Source organism: Thunnus albacares, chromosome 17 (genome assembly GCF_914725855.1).
Source record: "Thunnus albacares chromosome 17, fThuAlb1.1, whole genome shotgun sequence".
NCBI lineage: Eukaryota > Metazoa > Chordata > Actinopteri > Scombriformes > Scombridae > Thunnus > Thunnus albacares.
In genome coordinates, this window is record NC_058122.1 from 25,572,456 (window position 1) to 25,598,966 (window position 26,511).

The 26,511-nt window shown below is 38.6% G+C and overlaps 1 protein-coding gene across 1 annotated transcript; it reads right to left on the reverse strand.

Moving 5' to 3' along the window:
• Positions 1-3,546: 3,546 nt before the first annotated feature.
• Positions 3,547-22,396, reverse strand: LOC122967242 (myosin-4-like). The gene is made up of 38 exons (XM_044331782.1): positions 22,196-22,396; positions 21,873-22,016; positions 21,601-21,757; positions 20,693-20,720; positions 20,492-20,606; positions 20,305-20,397; positions 19,710-19,773; positions 19,518-19,616; positions 19,303-19,406; positions 17,951-18,089; positions 17,686-17,804; positions 17,448-17,597; positions 17,197-17,367; positions 16,797-17,103; positions 16,619-16,692; positions 15,715-15,802; positions 15,520-15,637; positions 15,251-15,374; positions 13,402-13,538; positions 12,134-12,389; positions 11,283-11,525; positions 11,007-11,183; positions 10,758-10,903; positions 9,225-9,315; positions 8,746-9,135; positions 8,524-8,650; positions 8,313-8,431; positions 7,052-7,248; positions 6,793-6,976; positions 6,533-6,698; positions 6,319-6,443; positions 5,939-6,247; positions 5,643-5,846; positions 4,939-5,064; positions 4,643-4,813; positions 4,458-4,562; positions 4,243-4,338; positions 3,547-4,143 (listed from the first exon to the last, which is right to left on the reverse strand). Exons 1-38 carry the CDS (start codon positions 22,394-22,396, stop codon positions 3,973-3,975), a joined length of 5,835 nt encoding a protein of 1,944 aa, XP_044187717.1. The 3' UTR covers positions 3,547-3,972.
• Positions 22,397-26,511: the final 4,115 nt, after the last annotated feature.

Sequence of the window (26,511 nt, forward strand, 5' to 3'; positions counted from 1 at the left end):
GTTAGAGTTGAGAACTGTACAGTTTACCTGCAGGAAGACAATAACATAAAGAAAATTTAATGAAATATTTTGGTCATCCTGTGTTTCAGTGGAGAGTTTTTGTGTCCCATTTAGGAAATGTCGTTCATTTGATGCCACTTTTCAGATAGGCAAAAGGATTTTTAAGTATATCTAACATAAAGAAATGGGATAATTCTCTCAGCCCATAAATAAACATTTAATACCTCAGTTTATCTGAAAAAATAAACCAAAATTTATCTGATCTTTTTGTACTGTTTTCATCCCTGAATGAATGACTGTTACATTCAAGCCCTCGCCAAACAAGTTCACACAATGCTGAATTAGCCAATCACCATCAGGTAAATCTCGCTGTATTTCAAAGTTCACAAAGTTTTTAAATCTGGTGTCTGAGGCAACACCGGTAGTGATGCGTTTTACATCAACCAGCAGTGATCAGTTTGCCAGAGCTGAAGGCCAGAAGAAGGAGACAAAAGTTCCAGACTGCAGGTTTAACTTTGAATTGACATAATTGGAGCTGGACAGCAACACTTTAACAAATCAGAAAATGCTAAATACTATAAGATGAATGAATTCTTGTTCTGTGTTTGTATGCTGTACATGTTCTCATTGTAAATCTTTCTGCTACAAGCCTTCCAGTCCACTGTGTGGTGAGTAAACAACCCAGAAATCTGACTGTAAATGTTGAGGAGCTGGTGGACAGTGTTTGTCCCTCCGGCTGTCCACTTTGTGTCCTGTTTCTGATGTTGCAAACAACAACCTGTCAGCTCCTGAAGAGCACCACCAGTCCTCTTCCTCCTCCTCCTCCTCCTTGTCTTTGTACTTTCTCGTCACTTGGAGGTTACCTTCAGCAGTCGTTCCCGTAACCCTCCCCTGCTTGCTGAAAGTCACACATGCACAGCAGTAACTCTAACCCTGCTTGACAGGGATTTCTACAAATGTCATGAACATACCAGCTGCTGCTGATTACTGCGCCGCTGACAGGAGTGAAAAAAGGTGGATTTTGATGAGGTCCATTTGAACTCGCAGGCTCTCTACGATGCCCAAATGTCAGCCCTGTGTTACTTAGGTTTTTATCTCATCTCTTGGCTTTCAGCTGAAGCCGTGAGCCGATGTTAATGTGATTTTTTTTACAGTTGAATTGGTGAGTGACTGCAGTGTTAACGAGCAGCTTTTCATTATCAGCTGTGTGCCTCAGTTTTAAGTTAAAGTCACCAGCGTGGTAGCAGCGTCTGAGTGGGACCATTCTGCATTCATTTGTCTTCATTTGTGTGCATAAATAAGTGTGTGTGTGTGTGTGTCTGTTCTTATTATCTTACTGCATGTCTGAAAATTTCAGATTTCAGCTCCCCAAATATTTTCATCTAGAGTATCAGATATCAGTTTTACTCAGCTGTGTGTTTCCTTTTTGTTCTTTGTAGATAAAGGCAGTGGAAGAAATATTCAGATCCTTTACATTAGTAAAAGTACCAATACAACAATGTAAAAATACTCCATTACAAGTAAAAGTCCTGCATGAAAAACCCTACTACAGTAAAAGTACATAAGTATTATGAGCTTGATGTAGTTAAAGTATTGCAGTAAAAGTAGTGGTTTGGTCCCTCTGACTGATATATTATTATATATGACATCATTAGATTATTAATAGTGAAGCATCAGTGTTAGAGCAGCATGTTACTGTTGTAGCTGCTGGAGGTGGAGCTAGTTTACACTACTTTATATACAGTTAGCTAGTTTAGTCCAGTGGTTCCCAACCTAGGGGTCGGGCCCCTCCAAAGGGTCAGCAGATAAATCTGAGGGGTCGTGAGATGATTAATGGGAGAGGAAAGAAGAAAAAACAAAGTTCTGATACACTGTCTGATAATCTGTTTTCAGTTTCTGGACTTTTTCTCTAATCTTTGATTTCTGGTGAAATATTGGATCATTTGAACATTTATTGAAATGAAAGCATGTGAGAAGTTTAGAGGGAAAAATCACTATTTGGTGGAGCTGTTAACAACTCATAGACATGTGAAATGTGACCCCGACTACACACTGCTTTTTGTAAGACGTCAAAAGCCAAAAAGGTTGGAAACCACTGGTTTCATCTTTAACAATGTGTTGTATTTTAAAAGCTTGTTATATTATCCATTGTGTCAAATCTTCATCTGAAAAGTAACTAAAGCTGTCAAATAAATGTAGTGGAGTAGAAAGTACAATATTTCCCTCTGAAATGTAGTGGAGTGGAAGTATAAAGTAGTATCACATGGAAATACCCAAGTAAAGTACAAGTACCTCAAAATTGTACTTAAGTAGAGAACTTGAGTAAATGTACTTAGTTACTTTCCACCTCTTCATAAAGATTCTTGACAGATTCAGGATGTAAATGTGGGTGAAATAAAAGACATTCTCCTGAGAATCAGCTTTTATGGTCTTTATTGGTTCCATGTTCCAGGAATAAGGTTAAACATGGATAAAGTGTCTCCATCTGTTGGCGGCCAAATTTTATTGCAGGTAGCAGGACAAGACTGTTGATGAGGTGTTTTTTATTCATATCAAACTCTGATGAATTTGTAACAGGTTAATATGGAAGAAATACTCCAAATTGAAGATGAATCGTTCTTTTTCTTGAGCCTTTATCATAAGAAACAGTGATTCATTTTTTAAGTCACTGTCTGTGTATTTTTGGTTCTTTTATTGATTGAAAAATTTACTTTTCTAGCAAAATAAAGGAAATGAAATGAAATAAAATAATAAAATCATTATGTGATATGTTCATGAGGGATTTGTCATCCAGCAATTTGCCATTAAGTCCAGTTACATTTCACAGACCTTCATGAAATGCATTTTTCTGTGTCTTGGGAATAATTAGGTTTTAGTTCATGTTCATGCATAAATAACTGCAGTGTAGAGTCACTATTTCTGGAACATGTTGAGCTGTCACTGTTTACCCAGCTCAGTCTAGACAGATCCCAGGATTAACCATGCAGAAAGGTGACCAGATGCTTCTCTTCTGAACATATTAATGGTTCAGTTCTGACTAGTCAGTCTGTCAATACAGAGATGTAAACAGTGACAAAGCTTAATCATTTTTAGCTATATGGATATCACTGTCAGCCTGACTGCTGGTTGGTCCTCCACTTTGATCCAGACTGAAATATCTCAACAAATATTAGACCGATTGCCATGAAATTGACATTAATGGTCCACAGAGGCTGAATCCAGATGACTTTGGTGAACCTCTGCGCCAAAATTACATTTTTATCCGTTGGTTTTTGATATTTATTAGGTATAATGACCAAATACATGTAAAGACTTTCCCATCAGCCTCAGCTGTATTTTGTGTTTATTGCTAATTAGCACATGTTAGCATGCTAACATACTAAACTGTGATGGTGAGCATTGCACCTGCTAAACATCAGCATGTTAGCAATGTCATTGTTAATGTGTTAACATGCTAACATTAGCATTTAGCTCAAAGCACCATCCTCAGAGCTGCTAGCATGGTTGTAGATTTATTTTTATACCTATATTGTTATCAGTTTCTATTATTATATTATTATAAGTGCTACTCTTTACTATTAAATAAAGACAAAATGTCTTGTATATATAAATTATTAGATATGCTACTGTATTAATTTGCGATTATTGTTCTTTTTCTTACTAATGATGTAATAATTCTTGTTACTATTCATGTTATCACTCATGGAAAAGAAAAATAAAGACTTTAATAACTAGAAATGTTAAATTTTTAATCAGTGTGATTAGCGCATCATTGATCAAATGCTTCCCCTCATCATAATAATATTATTTAACTACATTAACATATTTTATGACATTCCAGCTCTCTAGAAGTTCAGTTTATTACATTTTTACTATGATTTGTTTGACTGCCATGCCATTTTAGTTATTAGTTATTACTATTACTGATTCAATGTCGGATTTTTATCCAAATCCTATACATTGTTATATTCCCTAAAGTGGATCGGACAAGTGCAGATTTCTATTCCCCTTTCCGACACCATCACGGCTCTTCGCTCGTAATTTATTCAGCTGGGATTCTGCGATATCAGCTCGTTCCTCGGCTTCCTCCAGTTCATGTTGCACCTTCCGAAATTTAGCCAAATGGATGCTGGTTTGTTCCTCCTGCGTGACACAGAAAACAATATATGATTGAAGACTTTTTTTTTTTTAGGTACACATCATGCCATACAGTTCACACAGTAATCATTTATTTTTACTCACCGCCTCCTCACACTGCCGCTTATATGCTTTCACTTTCAGCTGCAGGTTGTTCACCAAATCCTGAAGTCTTGCCACATTCTTCTTCTCCTCCTCACCCTAAAACAGTTTAAAGTATTGCTCTCATATCTCGTTTCACCTGTTTTCTGTTCAGCTTTAAGCAGTGAAGTCTCCTCTCTGGTGGAATTCACTGTTATATAACCGGATATACCTCTTACCTGATATGTGACCTCTTTAATTTTCCTCTCATATTTCCGCACTCCTTTCATAGCCTCGCCGCTGCGTTTCTGTTCTGCCTCCAATTCATTTTCCAGCTCACGGACCTTAAACAAAAAACCCCCAGCTAATTTAAATTGTTTTTCTATTTTTCTACAGAATGTTTTTGTCCTTTATTGATTCGTACCCTAGTTTCCAGTTTCTGAAGCTCCTTCTTTCCTCCTTTCAGAGCCAACTGCTCGGCCTCATCCAGGCGTTGCTGCAGGTCTTTCACTGTGGCCTCCAGGTTCTTCTTCATCCTCTCCAAGTGAGCGCTGGTGTCCTGCTCTTTCTTCAGCTCCTCAGCCATCATGGCAGCCTGTATGCAAATGTGAACTCACTGTGAAATTTAATCTGCAAAACCAACAAAGTCGAGTGGTTCCTCATTTGAATTAATGACTCTCCACAGTGAATTGGATAGAAGAGAGAGAGAGAGAGACTCACATCCATGATGGCTTTCTTGGCCTTTTCATCTGCATTTCTCGCTTCCTGGATGGTGTCCTCCATCTCTGATTGCAGCTGAGCTAAATCACACTCCATCTTCTTTTTAGCATTTAGGAGGCTGGTGTTCTGCTCAATACATATAATTTAAATAGGTATGTTTAGAACCAAAGAAATAGTATTTTTTACAGATTAAATTATTTACAGATTTTACAGTTAAGCTAATAGGTAAACGGGTTTACCTAAAAAAACAGTGGCAGTAACTTCATTTACTGTACAGATTTCAGAGTGGTATTGAGCTTCACGTCTAACTCTCGGCAAAAAAAAATTAGTATCTCAAGTCAGGTATTATTAAAACAATAATAAACTATATGATGACCTGCAGGCTAAAATGAAAGCGAAAAACGGGATGTCCTGAGCTGACAGAATCAAGATGGAGACCAATCCAGGCTTAATAACGCCAGATACACTTCTGATCTTTTGTTTGCTCAGGATAAACTGGATGTCAGAAACATCTCATTGTCTTCTGTTGAAACACCGGAGCTGCACAGGGTTGTGAGCGAGCGAATCACAGAACCACAAAAACAACAGTTTGTGCTACATCTGCACAACAGCTGTAAGTTAATGACCACTACGGGTAAAAGGGAAGGCCCTGCACTGCCATTAGCTATCCTTGCCATGCCCTGCTATGTCTTGTACCGTCCTACCTGAGAGTGTAGCAGCTGAATCCTCTCACTGACGTCGATCAGTTCCTGCTCAGCCAGCTTGCGGCTTCTCTCAGATTGCTCCAGCGCCGCCCTCATCTCCTCAATCTCAGCCATCATCAGGTTGTTGCGACGCTCTACAATGGCCAGTTGTTCCTTCAGGTCCTCCTGACTGTGGAGAGCTTCATCCAGATGGACCTGGGTGTCCTGGATCAAAGAGGATCAAAAGGTTTTGGAGCATTACATTTGTGTAACATTTCTGTTAATATTTCTATGTTTTCCGGCGCATTAACCCAAACCTTTAACTGAGTTTGCAGGTTTCTCAGCTGTTTGGTCGCCTCGGCTGCCTGGCGGTTGGTGTGACCCAGCTGGATCTCCATCTCATTCAGATCCCCCTCCATCTTTTTCTTCATGCGGATCACATCGTTTCTGCTGCGCGTCTCGGCGTCCAGCGTGCTCTGCAGAGTGTCCACGGTTCTCTGGTAATTCCTCTTGAGCTGGTCGATCTCTTCATCTTTCTCTGCCACCTTCCTGTCCACTTCTGACTTGATCTGGTTCAGCTCCAGTTGAAGGTGCAGGATTTTTGCCTCCTCGTGCTCCAGGGACGACTACAAGAAAAGAAGTAATAATCATTTTTAATGAAACTGAAGGTATAATGGCACGTAAGGACAATACAAACCTCAACTTCCTCAAGAGCCGCTTGGGTGTCTCTTTTCTCCTGTTCGGCTTGCTTTGCAGCCTTCTCCAGCTCGTGGATGGTTTTAGCAGATTGTCCAACTTGGTCAGTGATATCGGTGATCTCCTCTGAAAACGTACAGAAGAGCATGTTCTTCATCAGTAAAACATGACCACTACAGCTTCTCAGCACCAAAAGAACAAGTTAGAAGCCTTACGCTGAAGATTTTTATTCTCTCTTTTCATGTTCTCCAGGTGATCCAGAGCCTCTTCGTATGAGTTTTTCAGCTTGAAGAGTTCTGTACTCAGTACTCTGGACTCTCTCTGGGAAACTTCTAGATCCGATTGACTCTCCTCGTATTTCTGTTTCCATTCAGCCAGAACCTAACAGAGGAGGAAACAGCATGTGTAATCAGCACAGCCTCAACAATATGCTAATTAGGAAGTGTTTCTGAGAAGAGAAAAGAAAAAAAAAAACCTTGTCAAAGTTCCTCTGTTTCTTGTCCAATGTGGCATTAGCTGCGTTTGACCTTTCTAGCTCAACCATGAGATCCTCAACCTCAGCCTGCAGCCTCTGCTTGGTTTTCTCCAGCGATGCACATTTGACATTTGCTGCCTCTGTCATCTCCTCGGATTCCTGCAGCCGCTGGGCCAGCCTCTTCCTTTGAACCATAGATAAATTGTTTAAGACAAACAACATCAGCACTGACTTCAGAAATATGCTGCACAGTTCTTACTTGGCCTCCTCCAGCTCCTCAGTACGCTGGATGGCGTCTGTCTCGTATTTGGTTCTCCACTGAGCCACGTCGCTGTTCGCCTTGGACAGGCAGCGCTGCAGCTCAGCTTTGGCCTCCTGTTCCTCCTCGTATTGCTCTCTCAGCAGCTCACAGTCATGTCGAGCTGACTGCAAACTGTGAGCCAGGGCATTTTTTGCCTGAAAAAGCAAGAACATACACAAAAATCTGGTGTATAGCCTCAATTAAAACACCCTTGACATGATGTAAAATCATGCACATCCACAGGAAGTGATGAATCAAAAATCTGAACTACCTCAATCACACTTTTGAGAGGAAGCTGCACTGAGCAACACTACATCTCATCTTCCTTCAGTATCCTTTGGTATAAAATATTACAGACCCACCTGGCTGATTGCTAATATCACCTTACAGGATTTCTGGGTCGTAGCTGTTATGAAGCTTTTGCTTCTGATGTGCAAAGCTCCCAAGTGTAGGTTATGCTGCATTCACATGAAACTGTTATTATGAGTATTATTATGAGTGTCTCATTTCCAGAAAGATTTTCGGAAGCATCAACAAAACACTGCTGTTGAAAGTTCAAGGTAATTAAACCTGATATTTTACACAAATACACAAATAAAACTGAAAATAGACTGAAATAGTTTGGACAATGTGTTCACAACTGCTTTAATTTGTTCAAAAAACAGTTAGAAATTAATTAATTAAGAATGAAATTATGAATTAATTAACTAATTAAGGCTACTTTGTCATTTAACTGTGTTAATATTATTGGGTGTGACAGCTCGCAGTGTGGCAACTACACAATTTACTCACTCGCTGTATGGTGAGTGTATATAACGCTCCTGACTCGTTACTATGGGAACAACTCCCATTCTTCCCATTCTGCCGACATGACGTGAACGCCCGCAAACACTATCCATCCGAAATGACATGAATGCAGTGTTAGTGGAGAATTAATTATACAGTTAATTGATAAATTGACAAAAAAAGAAAATCAAACTACATCAATTCTGGCAATTGTTGAATTGTTTCAGTCTTAAGCTTCTCAAATGTGAGGATTTCTCCATTTTGTATTATTATAAACTGAATATCTTTAGATTTTGGACTGTTCGGCGGTCAAACCAAGCAATTTTACGACTTCAGCTTGGCTTCTAGAAAACTGTGTTGGGCATCTTTCACCATTTTCTGACATATACACCGAACATATACAGTATATCAGGCTTAATTGTGTTTTTCAAACCTTTATTTCCTCATCCAAAAGTCTCTTCAACTCTTCGATGTGATGACTCCCCACGGATTTCACTCTGCTCAACTGGGAAAGAGTAGTTTCTTTCTCGTCCAGCAGACGTGAAAGTTCACCTATTCAAGACAAAGATGATACAAACTGACCCATCTGCACATCTTAGGTGATCTTTAGTATCCTTTTTCAGTCTTTATAAACAGAAACCTACCGTTTTCTGTTTGTAGACGAGCATTGAGTGTAGTATAATCACTCAGTGACCTCTGGGCTTCATCTGATTTGGTCTTGTATTCATTCATTTGGTCTTCAAGGGTTCTGCACGTTTTCTCCAGATTAGCCTGAAAAATTCAGTGTTGGTTATCACGAACAAGATGAAACACACAATATTGTGGAAAAACATTCATGCCTTTTTGATAGACAGTCTCCTTGTTACCTTGCTTTTCAGAACACTCTCCACGTTGCTCGCCATGTCATCGATTTCCATCTTCAGCTCACTTTTCTCCTTCTCCAGTTTCTGCTTGACCCTTTGAAGATTGTCTATCTGATCGCTGAGTTCGGCAACACTGTCGGCCTGTTTCTTGCGCAGAGTCGCAGCGATGGATTCGTGCTGGAGGGTGGACTCTTCCAGATCACGACGAAGCCGCTGAAACTCCGCTTCTCGCTTCTTGTTGAGCTCAGCCTGAGCGGCGGTGGCTCCTCCGGCCTCGTCCAGCCTCTCGCTGATCTCCTCCAGCTCCCTGGACAGATCAGACCTCTGCTTCTCTACTTTGGCTCTGGCCGAGCGCTCAGCCTCGATTTCCTCTTCTAGCTCTTCAGTGCGAGCCTACAGTCAAGTTGTAATAATTTGTGTACTTAAAATATGAAAGAAAATGTGTTGAAATATGTTTACTGTTGTTAAATAATAAAACATACCTGAAGCTCTTTAATCTTCTTTTGCAGTTGAGTGCCAAGGGCTTGCTCATCGTCAATCTTGCACTGCAGGTTGCTGATTTCAAAGTCCTTTCTGAAAAGAATTGTTATTTTTCAGTGCATAAATCTTAAAATTTCTTGTCAAGTGGCTCATTTAGTCATGCTAACAACAATGTGGGACTGTTGCTCCACCACTTTGGTCCAGTCTGAAATATGTGAACAAATATTAGAATGCTATGACATTTTGGATGAAATGACTTTCTTTGGTGATCCATTGACTTTTTTCTAGTGCCACCATGGGGTTCACATTTGTGTTTTTTGGTGAAATTTCTCAACTATTGGAAGGATTTCCATTAAATTTGGTACAGACATTCATGATTCCCATGTTGAGTCCTAAAGATTTTAGTCATCCCTTAACATGGGTGAAATATTAGATGTAAACTATTAGATGGATAACTATGACATTCATGACCCCTCAGGATAAATTGTAATCACTCTGGTAATCCCCTGACTTCATTTAAATTTAATTTTGTTTAATACTTTGGTTTAACATGCATGCAAAACTAATGGTACTCTCATCAGCCTCATCTGTACTTTGTGCTTAGTGCTAATTAACAAGTGTTAGCATGCTAACACAGCATTAGCATCGTCACTGTGATCATATTAGCATGCTAATATGATCACAGTGACGATGCTAATGCTGTAATGCTTCTCTACTTTCATATTAGCATGCTAATATCATCACAGTGACAATGCTAATGCTGTAATGCTTCTCTACATTCATATTAGCATGCTAATATGATCACAGTGACAATGCTAACACAGCATTAGTATTGTCACTGTGATCATATTAACATGCTAATGTTAGCATTTAGCTCAACGCTCCGCTGTGACTAAAACTGTATTCATGTCATATTCATGTCTTTACTGTAATTAGAGTTTTTGTCTTGTAAATAACCACCACATAAACCTCCAAGTCATAATTATGACTGGGAAACTGGGATTTTCTAAAAGCTCCAATATTTTTGACTTTACATAGCACTTGATAATAAGAAAGCCAAGCAATCCTGGATGCCTCGTGTTAGCCAAGTTAATTACAATCAATGTAATTAAACCCAAGTTGAATTGAAAAGTAAAGTCATTTTGTAAATACACAGTATTTAAACCCTCATATGACCAATTCAGTTGTCATACAACCCTCCTGAGTTCATATCTTTCCCATCAATCCCACGGGACATGAACACAACATAAGTACAGCCTCACAGAGCTGCTCTTTGTCTTGTTTACACTTAAATTGCTAAAAATGTTGGTATATAGTGTTTTTTTTTAAGTTTTATAGAAGAGTATTGTGAAAACAAACAACTCCTTTCATTATTATCATCATCATTATAGATGTTGATATATTTCATGTTCCTCCTTGTGCAAACCTTTATTACGTCTGAGTCTCAACTAAAGCTTCAGCAGTATAAAAGCTACTTGTATATCTTTGTATAACTTTTCAGGATTATGGCGCTGAATAACAAATAAACAATGTACTTTTTCAGTCTCTCTTCCATTTGCTGTCTTTCATTCTCCAGGTCCATTATGGTTTCCTGGGACAGCTTCAGATCCCCCTCCAGTTTTCTTCTGGATCTCTCCAAGTCTGCACGCACCTTCTTCTCCTGCTCCAGTGAGCCCTCCAGCTGCAAGAGACATTTATATCAACCACTGAACCACATGGAAAACATGCACATGAAGAAGTGCTGCACGTACTGTACCTCACACAAGAGACCTTCTCATACTTACGTCATCAACCTGTTGCTCTAACTTGATCTTCGTCTTCATTAGACAGTTAACTTTATCCTCCTCAGCCTGAAGGTCATCCAGTGTCTGCTGGTGCACCTCCTGCAAAGCTTTGATCTCCTTTGAGGACTTCAGCATATTTTCCTCCAGAGTGGTTAACTCCTCTATCAAATTCTTCACCTAAGGAAAGAAGCAATTTTTTTGAACAACAACTGACACGACAGAGCTGATATGTTTTCTTACAATCTGGAATAAAACCAAAACCTCTTTGAAAGGCACCTTATTTTCTGTGGCATATTTCTCCTTCTCTACTTTGGCGATGGTAAGTTCCAGGTCGTCTATGTCTTTTTTGAGCTCTGAACATTCATCCTCCAGCTTCCTCTTCTTAGCAGTGATTTCGGCATTGATCTCCTCCTCTTCCTCTATCCTCTCCGAGAACTCTTTGACTTTGGCCTCCAGGTTTATCTTGCTCTTTATCAAACCTTCACACCTCTCCTCGGCATCGCACAGGTTCTCCCTTTCCTAAAGTACAGAAACATGATGATGGATTATTATAGTGCAGTAAACGTTGACTGTTTTACTATAGACGATAGTTGTTGTTTTGTGTTAATTTTATTCTTTTTCAGCTCTTTTGTTGTGTTATTACAGTATTTGTTACAGTATAAGTATTTACATACAGTTATTTATTTATTATTTTTATAGACATTTGCACATTTTCACATATTGTGTGCTGTGTATATTGTCAAAAACACTGTTTTTCCCAATTTGGTTGGTTCTGACTAATTTTTACGTTTTAAAATTGCACATACTGTATTTTAAATGTATTTTTACAGTTTATATACCCTGTTGAAATTCAGAAATACAATTTTCTCATAACATATTCTAGTGTTATGATCGTCATCTGCTCCGTACTTTAACTTTATTCTATTTTCACTTTGGTCTATTTTGCTTTTGCAGTGTCTGGTTTCACCGCCGGGATCAATGAAGTTTCCTCTTATCTTACCTCATTATTGATCATGTTTCTGAATTGTAGAAAACATGTCTCTTTCCCCCCCGATCTCTTTATCTGACAGAGCTAAATCAATACAAACAGACCACTTTGTTCTACGCAGAGCTGAGTGTTTACATACTGCTTGGATTTGAAGGTAAAGGTCATTTTTCTCCTGGACGAGCATGACCATCTTCTCCTCCAGCTCCTTCCTCCTGGCCTCGGACTTTGCAAACTCTTCCTTGAGTCGTGAGAATTCCTCTTTCATGGTCTGCATCTCCTTCTCGGCCTCCGCGCTTCGTAACAGAGGCTTTATCTTGAAGAAAAGCCTCATCCAAGGCCAGTTCTTCACATTCATGAATGAGCGGATGTTGTACTGGATGATGAAAATTGACTCTCTAAAGAGTGAAAAAAGAAAATTCTTTTAACAAAACAAGCTGTTGACAGGATTCAACCAGGACTTTGATGAAAACCTGAATGAACTTTTCAAGGCTTTCCATAACTAATTAAAAAAAAATCAGATGTCTGAGTGTAATCGTTTACTTTCAAAAGAGTTCAAGAAAGTTCAAGAAAGAGAGAAAAAAGTACTTATGGAGTTAGACATGGATAAAAAAAAGAAATGATTTTAAACTTGCATTAACTGATTTTTTGGCCAAATTATTTTTTATTATTATTATCATTACATTATCATTCATTTGGAGTCGTGTTTCTGTCCACCTGGTGAATGTTAGTCCAATATTCACTCTCTTTTAGCTCTGTGTTTGGTCTCCACCACCTCCTGAGGGAAATATCTGGCTCTTTAGCTGCAGCTTTACAGCTAACTGTGTCTGTTTGACGTTTGGTGCTGAGCAGGTAGTGTACAGTGGCTTTTTAGAGCTTTTTCTCTGAAAACAGCTGCCTGCTGAAGCCAAAACGACGCTATGAGAGCGCTGAGAGTGAACCAAAACAGTAAAGTTGCAGCCGGACATCTAAACAACGAGCTGAAAGTCACTATAAAGCTCCGTAAAGCTGAGAGGAGGTGCAGAGTCACTGATAATTCTCTGCAGGTTCATCACTACAAGCCACAACTAACACATTACACACGTCATTTTGTACATTGTTATTATGAAAAATAACAATTATAGCTGCTTTAAGATACTTTACTCAACTTTAAAAAACACATTTTCTGGGAAGAGCAGCATATTTCCCACTGTTAATAATCATTAAATTAAAACAAGATGAAAGAGTTAAGTTATAATAATTTTACAACTAAGTGACCCAGTTGTAAAATCCTTCCTCAATTTATCAGATATTTCTTATGTAATTAACTAAATCTGGATAACACCTCTGTACATTGGTACTCAAGAAATGTTACATCCATTAATTTAACTGAAGTTCCACTTATATGAAAGGAAAACATTTCTCTAAGACCTTTTCTTTGACATCTCCTTGAGCCTCAGCCTGGTGACGTAACCTCTGGCCACAGCCTGGATACGAGTCATCAGCACAGCCAGCCGCTCATCTCTCATCTCCTCCAGCAGACCCAGCAGGCCGGCTTTGAAAAACACCTGCAAGTTCAATGGAACTGGATTTCAGATCATTTCAGTTACGTGGCATGGATTCAGAAACTTCTCCTGACTTTTCAATTAACAATTTTACACTGAAGTAGATTGTTTGAGTCAATGTTCAGTCATTAGTGAGGTGGAAATCCATGTTGGGAACTGCAGTAACTTGACAGATAAATGTCAGATTGTCTGATGTATGTTTGAATCCATCAGGCCAAAAAAATGAAGAAAATATTCACAGGTCACATCATGAAACAGTTCAATTTGTGGCATCATTGGACCTTATGCGAGAGCTTTTTCGTATTCGTCTCTCTGAATTTTCTCTGACAGGTTTGCTTGTATGAGTTGTCAAAGTCAGATTCAACAAATTCTGACTAAAACATGAGATGTGCTTTTATGTGATGTCATCTTTTATCGTCTTTTACCTCTTATCTTCTATCTCCTAACACTCATTAATTTCCCTATTGATCTTGTAAAAGTAATGAAAGATGAAAGGATTGGCTTATCATTTTAATATACAAATGCAAAGTGAGATTATTACATTTTCTCTGTAACTCGTTAACGTGTTTGCCTTTGGACAGATATGTTCTTTTGTTATTGTTCTCTATCCTGTTTCATCCTCAAGAAGGTAAATCTCTGCGTCTCGCAGTAAACGGGACACGTTGAGGAGTCGAAGGCCACATTATGGCTCGAGGCTCCTTCTTGATTTGTGTCTTTAGGTGATGTGGCTCCTAGTTAATATACATGTGCATGTAAATGTAACTTGTGGCTCTTTGCCATTGGCTGTAATCCATAAGTTTGTGTGATTTGACCAAGCGGCAACCTCCGGGGCTGAAAAATGAAGTCAATGTGGAAGTGCCAAAAACTGCAGTTCCTTGAATGACCACTTGAGGCTCCAAAAGCGAGTCAATCCCCATAGACCCCCATGTTAAAATGCCCAACTTTACAGCAGAAATAAACATGTTTACAGCCTGGTGCAAACAACGGTTTTGGTCTCTGTAGCTAATTTCCTCTTTCATGACAACTGTACGGGGGATGAATTTTTTTATGACTCACCCGTTTAAATTTTATTAAGCCGTAAAGTTATGCATAATGAAGGACATGGCTGCTTTGAGTGACAGGTCCGCTTGTTTCAGCCATTCGGCCCACCTCTTCGCCCATCTTTGATTGGCTGGGAGTTAGGCAGAGTCACGTACTGCCAAGATGGTGACGGCCGGAGCGGCTCACTTTGAGCTTCAAAACTGCTCTTCAGAAACCAACGGGTGACGTCACGGTAACTACGTCCATATTTTTATACAGTCTATGGATTTGACCAATCACAGATCATTTCTTTGCTCCTTCAACTACAATAGAGTGGGGTTGGCTTTTTGCTTGCTGCTTTGTGTGTTCTGTCTCCTTATTGTACAATAACAATTGTTTAATCTTCAACCCAGCAGTGTTTTGTGTATTATTCCATATGTGTGTTTAGTGTTTTCAGACAATCTCCACGACAATCTCCTTTTCTTTCCTCTTATCTTATTCCTGTGGACATTATTGCATTTTGCTTTAATGTTTTAATTTAAAAAAGTATTATTATTTATATGTTCTTTTGTTATATAAATAAAGTTATTATAAACAAAGTTGCTGTTGCTGTCTGATATCTAATAAAATACCATCATACTCACAACCTGTAATACAGACGCAGGCACACACATACTCATTTGTCTTAAAAATACCTTTGTGTATCCAAATCTGTACTGGGAATGGTCCACATCAATGGAGGACAGCAGTTTCTCTGAAGCCTTCTTGCTGTCGATAAACTGCCCTTCAGGAATCGCGCTGGCATTCAGGATCCTGTATCTGTCTCAGAAACAGTTCAAACTCTTGTGAGTGAATGTTTTGGAACCACCTTGAAAACTACATGATTACATCTCAGACGGTTTATGCTGATATCATAAATTTGATGAACCTGAGTGAGTTTTGGTGTTTCTGGTCAGTGTGTTACCTCTGTCTGAAATCTCCATAGAGGATCCTGCTGGGGAAGCCCTTCCTGCAGATCCTGATTCCTTCCAGCACGCCGTTACAGCGCAGCTGGTGCAGAACCAGATGGTGATCCATCGAGCCTACACGGACGAAACATTTCAGGTTAACTTTGGAGTGAAAATGTAATTAAGATTCTCCATTTTTCTCTCTTTATTACCTGGTATCTTTGTCTCATTTGGGATGATACATCGTACAAAGTGCGGATGTGTGGACCTGAGGTTTGCCATCAGTTTGTTAAGGTTTTCCTGCAGGAGATAAAAAGGCAACACTTAAACTTAAAAGTCCGAACATACCAGGTAGTGACGCTGATCTGAGGTTAGTCGTCTTGCAGTCAGCTGGTGGCTCACAGAACAGAAATGAACAGAATTAAATGTGGACAGATTTACATAAATAACTCAGTGCTGCTCACTTTATCTGGCAGGTAACTGGTTCATTTGACGGCTTGATATGCCGAAAGTTAAACTTTTGTTCATGTTCTGTTGTGGCTGAAAATCTTCATCTAAACTTGTGCGTGTTCTGCTGTTGTTCTCGACTCTTTAATTCACGTGACGTGTTGCCTCACATGTCCAGAGTTGCAGCTAGAATTGAGGACACAAATTTGGGGAGCTGAGGTACAGTTTACATTTTATAATTTAGTTATCAGTTGTTGATTTTTAAAAGGCAGATAACATTTTTAGACTGAGCATGCTCAGATTTGTCAATTTTCAGAAAAACAAAGAAAGAAATTAATGCAGCAGAGTAACGAAAGCAGCTTTTAGACCATCGTGTAGAGAAAAATGGGAGTTTTTCAACAAATGTAAAAAAAAAAAGTTTAAAAAACGTATAAAAATGAATTAAACATAGAAGAATATCCATATTAATAGATATTTTTACTGAATTTTTGTGTCTTTTCTATATTTTATCCTGGGGTTGGGGGAGAGCTGCTTGGATTTATGACCTCAATATTTCCAAAAACAGTGTCTATGTCTCCTAAGTGTGTGCATCAACACACACTTTACCACCAAAAAAGTACATATTATCACTGTAATTCCTTCCTCTGTGATCTTATTATTAGTTATTACCCTGAAGAGTGCAGAAACTGTCTGGAAAGAAGATCCTTTTTTCTTGAAACTTTTCTTACTTCCATCAGCAGAAGCTACAGAAACATAAGAACCCACATATTAAACATAATCACAGCACATGTTGTCATTGTAGTGTTTCTGTGATCTGAATGATGTTCGTCATTAAAAGTGAGCTGACCGTCGGCAGATGCGTATGTGGCAAAAAGCTGAGACAGCAGTTTAAGGGAAGCTTTTTGATAAAGCTGCACCACAGTGTCATTTAACGGGTCCTTGTTTTTCTCCAGCCAGCCGCTGATGTTGTAGTCTACGGTGCCGGCGTAGTGCATCAGTGAGAAGTGAGCCTCCGCCTTTCCTTTGGAAGGTTTGGGTTTCTGAAAGATGATGTTCTTCCCCAGGTGTTGGTCGTAAAGCTTGTTCTTGAAGGAGCCGTCAGTCGCCTTTGGAAACATGCACTCCTCTTCCAGAATAGAGAAAATACCCATCGGCTGCAGGACAGACAGTATATATTGGTGTTTTATTCACTTGCTTTATTTCTCTGCATCGATATGAATATGTGAGTTTATAAAAAGGTGATGTACCTTCTCAATGAGCTCGATGCAGGCTGCCAGGTCCATGCCGAAGTCGATGAACTCCCACACAATCCCTTCCTTTTTGTATTCTTCTTGCTCCAGCACAAACATGTGATGGTTGAAAAACTGTTGCAGCTTCTCGTTGGTGAAGTTGATGCACAGCTGCTCCAGACTGTTCATCTGAATTAAACAGCAACATTTCATTTTAATCAAATAAATATCGATATTTGTAGAAAGAGACATACAGAGGCATGAATCACCTCAAAAATCTCAAACCCTGCGATATCCAGGACGCCGATAAAATGCTGTCTTGGAAGTTTGGTGTCGAGCTGCTGGTTGATCCGCGTGACCATCCACAGGAACAGCTTCTCGTACACGGCCTTAGACAGGGCACCCATGGCGTTGTTCACCTGAGAATCAAACATCTTTTTCAGTGACCTTTTACTCGGATTGATTGTGGTGAAAATCTGTTTTCAGATGTGGAAATATATACTGTACCTGCTGTGGAGTCTGGCCTTTGGTAACGTACTCATTCCCAACCTTCACTCGAGGGTAACACAATGCTTTCAGCAGATCAGCGGAGTTCAGACCCATGAGATAGGCCACTTTGTCAGCCACTATAGGATGTATATATAGTTTTATTTGTAAAGCACACACTAGGCTTGAGAAGTGTAAAGAAGGAGAGTGATGACATGTGAAACTGTGATGTCGCTTCATTCGGTTTTAATTCAAAGCTGCAGTAACAGCTCAGTCGTCGTCTCACCCTCGGTGCCGTCTGGCTCCGCCTGCTCCTCCCGCTGCTTCTGCTTGAACTTCATGTTCCCGTTGTGCATCACAGCACCAGTCAGCTTGTAGATGCCGACCTTTTCCTCCGTGTTAAACCCCAGGATGTCAATGGCACTCTGGTGGAAGCATTATAATTAGCACAGTCTTAGTTTATCAACTGTCAGTGGAGTCGTATCATGATGATATTAAGATATTCCAGCGTTGTTTTACATGATTCTGTCGTCCAAATTAATTATTACAACCAAACTGTAATTAAGTCAAGCTTATTAAATCAATTCTTCATCCTTCTTATACACAGTCCATGACTGAAAAGGAGCAGGGGGAAGGGTAGTCTTATATTACCTAAATGGTCTAGAAGGTCTGCCAGTACTTTCAACAATCATTTAAGACACATGTGCACATATCAAAACACTCAACCAAAGACAGAGGACAAAACATAAACATTACTAATTTTGTTCATATTGTCCAAATATCTGATCTCTGTACATTTGCTTAAATTGAATAATAGTTGAACAACATTTGAAATGATTCCAGTTTGATTCTGCACAGTGAAATGAACCTCTGCTTTAATGAAGTACATGCATATCGGGTTTTAAAATAATATTTCCTTCAACCTCGTACATTTTCAGGCAATAATCTGTTTTTGGCTTTGTTCATAATTCCACTAAACCATTCAGTTTTATGACCCATGACTTGATAAATAGTTTGTTAGTATGCTCCCTTGAATCCACGTCTATAACTCTCATTGCTCTTTTCCGTAGTGTATATAATAGTTTTACAGTATATGTGTTGCTCCAAACCTCTATACAGTAACTAAAATATGGTAAAATAAGTGAAAAATAAAACATCTGAAGTGCCTTGTGGTCCAACGTGTACTTTGCTTAGTTTATAATTGCAATACTTTTGGACACTTTTGTCTTTATATAAGCTATGTGAGGTTTCAAAGAGAGTTTATGGTCTATAATTACACCTCAAAATGTAATTTCAGATACCTTTTCAATATAATTCCATCTACAGATAACTTCATCTCCCTTTTTCAGATCCCAAAAAAACACTCAAATTTTATGATACTTTTTTAAAAATCAAAACATAGCTTTTCAAAAGTTCGATCATTTAGGGTTTAATAAGAGTTTTAAAAGTTTTGTCTGATTTATTTCATGACACTGGAACAGAGTTTACAACATTGAACAATAACTTGATTAATTTATATGTGATTGGTCACATATTTGCCATATCATGATATATATTCATTCATAAAACTATTTTTTATTTTATAATTATGACCACATTGTCCAGCCCTACATATATGTTTGACCCATGTACACTCACATCTGTGGCCACCAGCTCTTCTGTGTCATTGATGCTCAGCACAGTGATTTCACCCTGGCTGATGAAAGGATAGTCATACGGATTGGTGGTTATCAGCAGCATCTCTAAGATGAAACACAAAGGAAAACAAATAAAATATAGAATAATAAACAAATAAGACAGCTCAGGTCATCAGTATAGTATAATACACACATATATATATATAGTATATTTACCAATTAAATCAGGCTTCTTGTTTGACAAGATCTGATAGAAGATGTGATAGCTCCTCTCTGCTGGCAGCTGAAACGTCACCCTGGATTTTTCCAGAAGGTCTAAAAGCATAAAACATAAACAGAGATGAAATATATTTTACAAAACTAAGAGCAACAGTGGAATATTTATGACACTGATATAAGCAAACTTACAAGTTTCAATATCAGCTGATGCCAACTTCCCCTTTGTTCCAAAGTGGATGCGAATGAATTTTCCCTGGAAAAGGTATTAAATTATATTTAAGTTAGACATATAAGTTGCAATATATTTCTACCAAAAACAGCTCTGACATATGGAAACCAAGAATATCTGAAGATCACAAGTTAATCAGCGTATTACATCAATATTGTTTTCTTATGAGAAGACAAATTTTCTCATTATAACAGGATTAAAAACTAAATGCAGTAATGGCCACTCTCAGCCTCCGTACTGATTAAATATGTAGCTAAAATTGAAGGCACAAATTATGTTTTATCATCTAAAGTTAAATTATTATTTAAGTTTAACATAGAAGTTACAGTATATTTCAATTAAAAGCTGCTCGGCTGTATGGAAGCTGAGAATGGCCAACATAATAAAAAAAAAAAAAACATGTTATCACAAGTTAATCACCTCATTATATCAATATAACAAAGTTGTTTTCTAAGACCTGATTAATTTTCTCATTATCTCAAGATAACAGAATAAAAAACTACGACTGCGATCATGGCATCTCTCGGATTCCACACTAATCACATTTAAACTCACAAATCGAGAGGAGTTGTCATTCCTCACAGTCTTGGCATTCCCAAAAGCCTCCAGCAGAGGGTTGGCCTGGATGATTTGATCCTCCAGAGTTCCCTGGTAAATAAATTCAAGAATAAAAAGCTTGTGTTTTCAAAGTAGTTTTTGCAACATATATAATTTCAGTTTTTAATGTACGATATGACTGAACCTGCATTTTGCCCGGGAGTTGCTCCTTCTTGCTCGAGTCACCGAATGATGCAATTGTTGCAAAATACTGAATGACTCGCTTCGTGTTGACCGTCTTTCCAGCACCGGATTCTCCACTGACAAAAGTACAGCATGATATGAATGATGGGAAATAAAGTAAATAAAAGACTTGTAAGTAAACAACAAATAAAGTCATACTTACGTGATCAGGATAGACTGGTTCTCTCGATCTGTTAAAAGGAAAGAAATTGGGTGGATATTGATATATTTCAACTGTATTTGAGGTTCATTTGAGGTTTTTATCCGTGTTTATTTTGATGATTATGTTTTCTTAATTATTAGTATGTTATTTTATTTATGTTTAGTCTTTTTTAATCAAACCTTACCATAAGTTTTAGTCAGAAACTAAAACCAATTTCAGTCTCTTTGTTCTTTTTAAAGTTTTCTTTGCAACAAACATTCATTAAGCACCCTGATGTTTGTACCTTAGTTTTTCTTCTGATGAAACTTTTAATTAGTTTTAGTCACATCTGAGTTATTTCAATCTTTTAATCTTTTGCTAGTCGACAACTTGAGCCAATTTAGTCTAGTTTTAGAAGTTTAATTATTTGTTTCAAGGTGTATTATTAGCAATCTTTAGCACCCTGATGGTTGTGCCTTAGATTTTCCTGATAATGAAATGTTTAATTAGTTTTAATTACATTTTAATTATCATTTTGGTCTAACTTTAGTCAACAAATTAAGACCATTTGGTCTAACTTTAGTGAAGAAAAATTAGGCCTCTTGTTGATCATGAGGTGGTGGTGCTCATGGGAAACGCAGTCTTCATTCCAGGAAAACACTACCGCTTTTATCCACAGGGGTCACTTAAATCAACACAAAATGAAACTTCCTTGTAGTAACTTTAATAAATCACACTGATAGTTGTGTTTTCTTCTGTAGAAATCAGTAGTTTAAACTTTATGATGCTTTTAATGTTCCAATAATATCAAGGAAGCTTCAATTATTCAAATAAGTGCACATGAATCAAATTAAACCAGTTAGAGTTAGTCAGATAGGGGCAGAATCAATAATAACAGGCATATGGTTGGCATTATGATGAGACCAGACCTGTGAGCATGTACTGGTAACCATTATCAGAGATGGAGAAGATGTGTGGGGGGGCCTCCTGGCGTTTCTTCCCGCGGTACCCGGCCACCACCTCCGGGTTGTAAACTGGAAGCCACTTGTAGGGGTTCACAGTCACACAGAAGAGCCCAGAATAGGTCTGTGAACAAACGGCAAGACAAAAACCACCACGATAAGGAAATAACGACTCAAATTATAGGATGTTTATCAAGTTTTGAATGAAATATAATTAGATTTCATATATTTGTCCTTACGTAGATCATCCAGGCAGTGTAGCGCTCCTTGAGGTTGAACAACACTGCTGGTTCATGCAGATGCGTCAGCAGAGCCATGTCTTCGATCTTGTCAAACTTAGGAGGGTTCATGGGGCGAATGTCGTCCTGGTGCACTGTGACAACCTGAAGCATGAATTCAAACATCCAGTGAATTAAATGGGAGATAAAAACAGATAAAGGTTAGAAAAAAGTGAGGAAATGTGATGTAAAAGCCTACAAATGTTCTTCAATCTCTTTGACTGCTTCAGATTTGATTCTCTGAATGAAAAAAAAACAGATAAAATGCTACAAAATTCATCCACCTTTCCATCCTCGGTCTCCACAGTGACCTTAGAGCCGTCTTGGCTTTTGACTTTTCCCTTGACGTACTCCTGCTTCGGATCAGGCACAAAGACGGCTGTTTTGGCATCGAACGGCATGTTCTGCGCTGCGATTCTTTCCCGCTCTGATTTACGGAGGTACGGGGCAGCAACCCCAAATATCTCCATCTCGGCATCACTCATTTTTTTTCCACCTGCATCATCAGGACAAACACATACACTCAAAATAATTTAAACCAGAAAGAATGGAAAAAATGGCTGTAGCATCATACTTACTTGAATGTTGCAGACTTTAAATAAAGGTTATAAGATGATCGAATCCAACAAGGCTCAGAGAACGTTTCAGAGCCTTTGAATGTGACTCTGTACTGTTGCTAACTGTTTCAACAATACGCCACAGACATACCTCACCCCTAACAAGACTTTGACAGCTTTTATAAGGGATGGTCAGGCTTTTTTCACTCCTGCTTTCACAGCTTCTCCTATATTTGGAGATCTGGCTTCTACGCCAACTCGGAAAAGTCAAGTATGTCCATTTTGTATTTAGGAACTGTCTATGTATAGCTGTATTGTGTCACTTTTAAACAGTTTCAATTGTAATCCTTCAGACTGTCCATTAAAAAAAAGCAATGAATGCTAAGGACGATAGCTTAGAGGGCTTACGGTCCCGACACGGCGGGCCTCATTTTCTGGGATCAGGGAAGATTAGGTCTGTTAGGGCATCGCTGAAATTCTGGCATTGGCTGTCTGGGGAGCAGAGCTGATTACACAGGACTGTTTGGGTTTGTGTTGGGGGCAGCCGGGGTTGACGGGCAACATTTAGCACATTCCAGACTGAGGCTTGTCTCGATTAACCCACATTTGTTAAAGATGTTTCTGCTTGTTGATGTTCAATACTGATTCTTTTGTGTGTTGTGTTTTCTTCTTCTATTGGCTTGTAACACTATATTTTGTTCTCCTTTGTGATGTTTGGTCTTGGCTGTTGTTATGTAAAAGTTGCATTTGATGCATTTGAATTGTTTGCATGATGTATTTGGCTTTTTAGGCTTTTCTACAGAGCCAAGGACCACTGCACAAGATTTATTTTGCGCGTTCCCCTCTTGAAGAGAGCACTAAACACAAAGAAGATATTCTCCTGTTCTGGTTACATGTCTAACATCAGTTTCTGATCCAAGTTGGATCCAAAGCTGAGCTGTTATGACCTGGATGACATCCACAGGAGCATGAAAGTGTTTACAGTACAAGATCTCAGAGATAACACAGTGAGAGCATGAATTAGTTATTTTTGTCTGCATTTTGTCTCAGTTTTTCTTTTCTTGTTTGTTTGATTGTTTGACAGCTGCTAACAATCAGCCGTTTGGTTAAATCCAGCATATTTGGATAATAAAAATGTAAATTAGTGTGTATTTTATTGTAAGTAAAGTAAGTGGAGCAAATCAGCCAAAAGACAGAAACATCCAATTTGAATTTAATACTTGATGAAAGCATAAAATGAAATAACTCTCTGATAGATAATGGTTTGGTGGGAATGAAGATTTGTTTTTAACCGCTGATTATTAGGTTGGGTAGCGACGGCTGGATGTACTCCAGGTTTTATGTGATGTTGTCATTTAATTAGAGTCGTTTTAAATCAGTTTTTAGGAAGAAAAGTCCAAATTTTCTGGTTCCAGCTTCTCAGATGTGAATATTTCCTGGTTTCTTTATTCTTCTCAGACAGTTAACTGAATATCTTTGGGTTGTGGACTGTTGGTCGGGACAAAATAAGACATTTTCACCATTTTCTGACATTTTATGGACCAAACAATTAATTATTTAATCAAGAAAATAATCTACAGATTAATCGATAACAAAAATAATCATTAGTTGCAGCCTACATAAAATACACTTGATGAGCATTGTATTTTATGTAGGTTTCTGTATTGTTTATTTTTATTATTTGTCGTGTATCTTGTGTTCATGTCAGACCAGGCAAGAATATTGAAGTAAGGAACGCCAGACACTAGTAGAAGATGAAGATAAAGACAATCTGCTGCTCATCTCGTCTTCGCAGATCAAAGTTATTTTGAATTCTACTAAAAATCCTTTCAACTTTTCACAATTCCAACCTGCTCAACAAAAATAAACCCTCCGGCCTTGTTTCTGTGTGACTGAGAGGCGATTTCCCAGATAACAAGGTTAACAATAAATCCACTGTGGCTCCACAGATCCATTCAGAATCCTCTGAGTAGGTTTCTATAAATGTGTCTCAATTGCCAAAGTCAATATAGCACCAAGTATGCGCTTTTAAGTTATTAAGTTACTATATGTGAAGGATGAGTTTACTAGAAGATTTGCTTGAGTGTTTTATCTTCACTAAGTCTTTATTCCAAGAATGTAAAACCTTTTTTCTCTTTTCAGGGTGAGCAGGGTGTCTTTTCTTATGACTGGAAGGAAATTATTTTTAATTTTAAACGGAAATTTAAGCTTTAATTCGCCTGCTGTCAAGAACTGTTTTAAACTCGAGAGCCGCAGTCATGATTAAAAACTGACTGTAAATTTAAAAAACAAAGGTTAATTAACATGAGGTATGCTTTCAACGTGATTTTCCAAACTTTATCAGTTGATTTCTGTAGAAAATAGTGTCGCTGTGTTGATCCAGTTCTGTCTAACTTAGAAATACTGCAAGAAAATACTCTTTGTTAATAATCTGACCCTTATATGTACTTATATTTATTGTGGTTGCTCCGTCTCATCTTTAAACAAACTACAGAAATCAAGTATAATTTACTTTTTTTAAAACTTCCTTTCACGTTCTCAAGTAAATACAGACATTATCATGTGTTGGATTGATTCAACTTTTCATTTTCATGATCCCTCCTGCTAAGACGAGAGGAAATGATATGGTATTCTAGCTGGTAAAGAGCTGTATGATACGGGCATTTTGTCTGGCAGTGTATTACAGACTAAGTCTAATTCGTGCTGATTTAATAGCCTCTTAATGTCACTTGAAGGTCTGGCAACAGCTGCAATTATAATTGGCTCCGGGTAGACAAGCATGAATAACCGGTGCAGGGAGTTACAGTATGTCGACCCCGTCTGATACGGCAGCAAGTCGGACTGCGAGGAGGCCACGAGATGTGAATTCAAAGGGGTCACAGGACAAGAAAGAGAAGAAGCAGGGAGAAAATCCCCCATCAGCTGGTTGTGGTGTGGGAGAGACCGGTGCCTAACCCCCCTGGTGGAAAATAGATCTGACGACGGGTGCATCTGCAGAGGATTAGGGGGTCAACGGGAGAAACAAGGATCTGCTTTGGAGCTACTGCAAAACCACACACACACACAAGAAAACATCTAATCAAGCAGCATAATAATGCATATAGTCCTGCAAAAACAAGATCATTTACATGTTTGACAGCCAGTTTGCACCGATCTGTATCATCTGTAAACCACAAAACTGCAGCAACCAAGAAAACAAAGCAGGAAACTGTGGATTGTGGATTGACAGCAGCGATTGATCTGCCTACAAGCGGGCTGATTGTAGGAGGTGTCGGCGGGGAGACTTTAGGCCTCGTGGATCAATCGTGCTGTCAATCCAAATGCAGTTTACTTCTTGCTTTCGCTGTTGTTGCTGCAGTGTAGGTTTGGTACAGAAGCTGAAAATAGCAGCACTGAAAAATAAAAACGGTAACTTGAAATTTACAGCTTTTTATTTCAGTGTGAACTCTGCCCTCCTGTCCTGTTCCTCGTAGGGTAGGATTGTAGGAATGGGAGCTTGCTGTGCTCTGTATTTACACTACTTTCATCTCTTTATTAATGTCATATTACTTCTAACAGTAGTAAGGCAGTAAATGTAGCCAGTTAATGTAAATCAGTACTGTAGATATGTCGCATATGACACAAGAATCCCTTAAAATCCATGAAATATGCCTTAATTTATCCCTTGAAAAGCACCAAAACCCATGAATTTTCCCCTTAATTAGACAATTAAGGCATTTGAGGAATAAATGTGTTCGAAGGACTTGAAGCATCACAGGAGTAAGATGGTTGGAAATAAACTGAGTAGAGGCTCTGGAGAGACACTGAAGGGGTTTTTTTTAAAATAACTTATCAATCCAGAAATCAATTGGTTCCATTTTGAGCGCTCCATACGACAGCAGTCAGAGCTGAAAGGCCTCTCTGCTCCAAGTAATGAGTGTGGTGTCTGGCTGCGGAGAGCCGGACAACTGCTGTGTTTGCTTTTCTAATCCGATTTTCTAAAGGAGGAACATAACAGGTGTGCAGGCAGAAAAGATATTAATAAATCAATACCGGCTCGTGGC

Coding starts and splice junctions, on each gene's coding strand:
- LOC122967242 (XM_044331782.1), bottom strand. CDS start 22,396: ATGAGTGATGCCGAGATGGAGATATTTGGGGTTGCTGCCCCGTACCTC. Junction 17,805..17,950: donor GGAGCCAGACGGCACCGAGG/GTGAGACGACGA, acceptor TACATCCTATAG/TGGCTGACAAAGTGGCCTAT. Junction 8,432..8,523: donor TCGTCTACAAACAGAAAACG/GTAGGTTTCTGT, acceptor TGTCTTGAATAG/GTGAACTTTCACGTCTGCTG.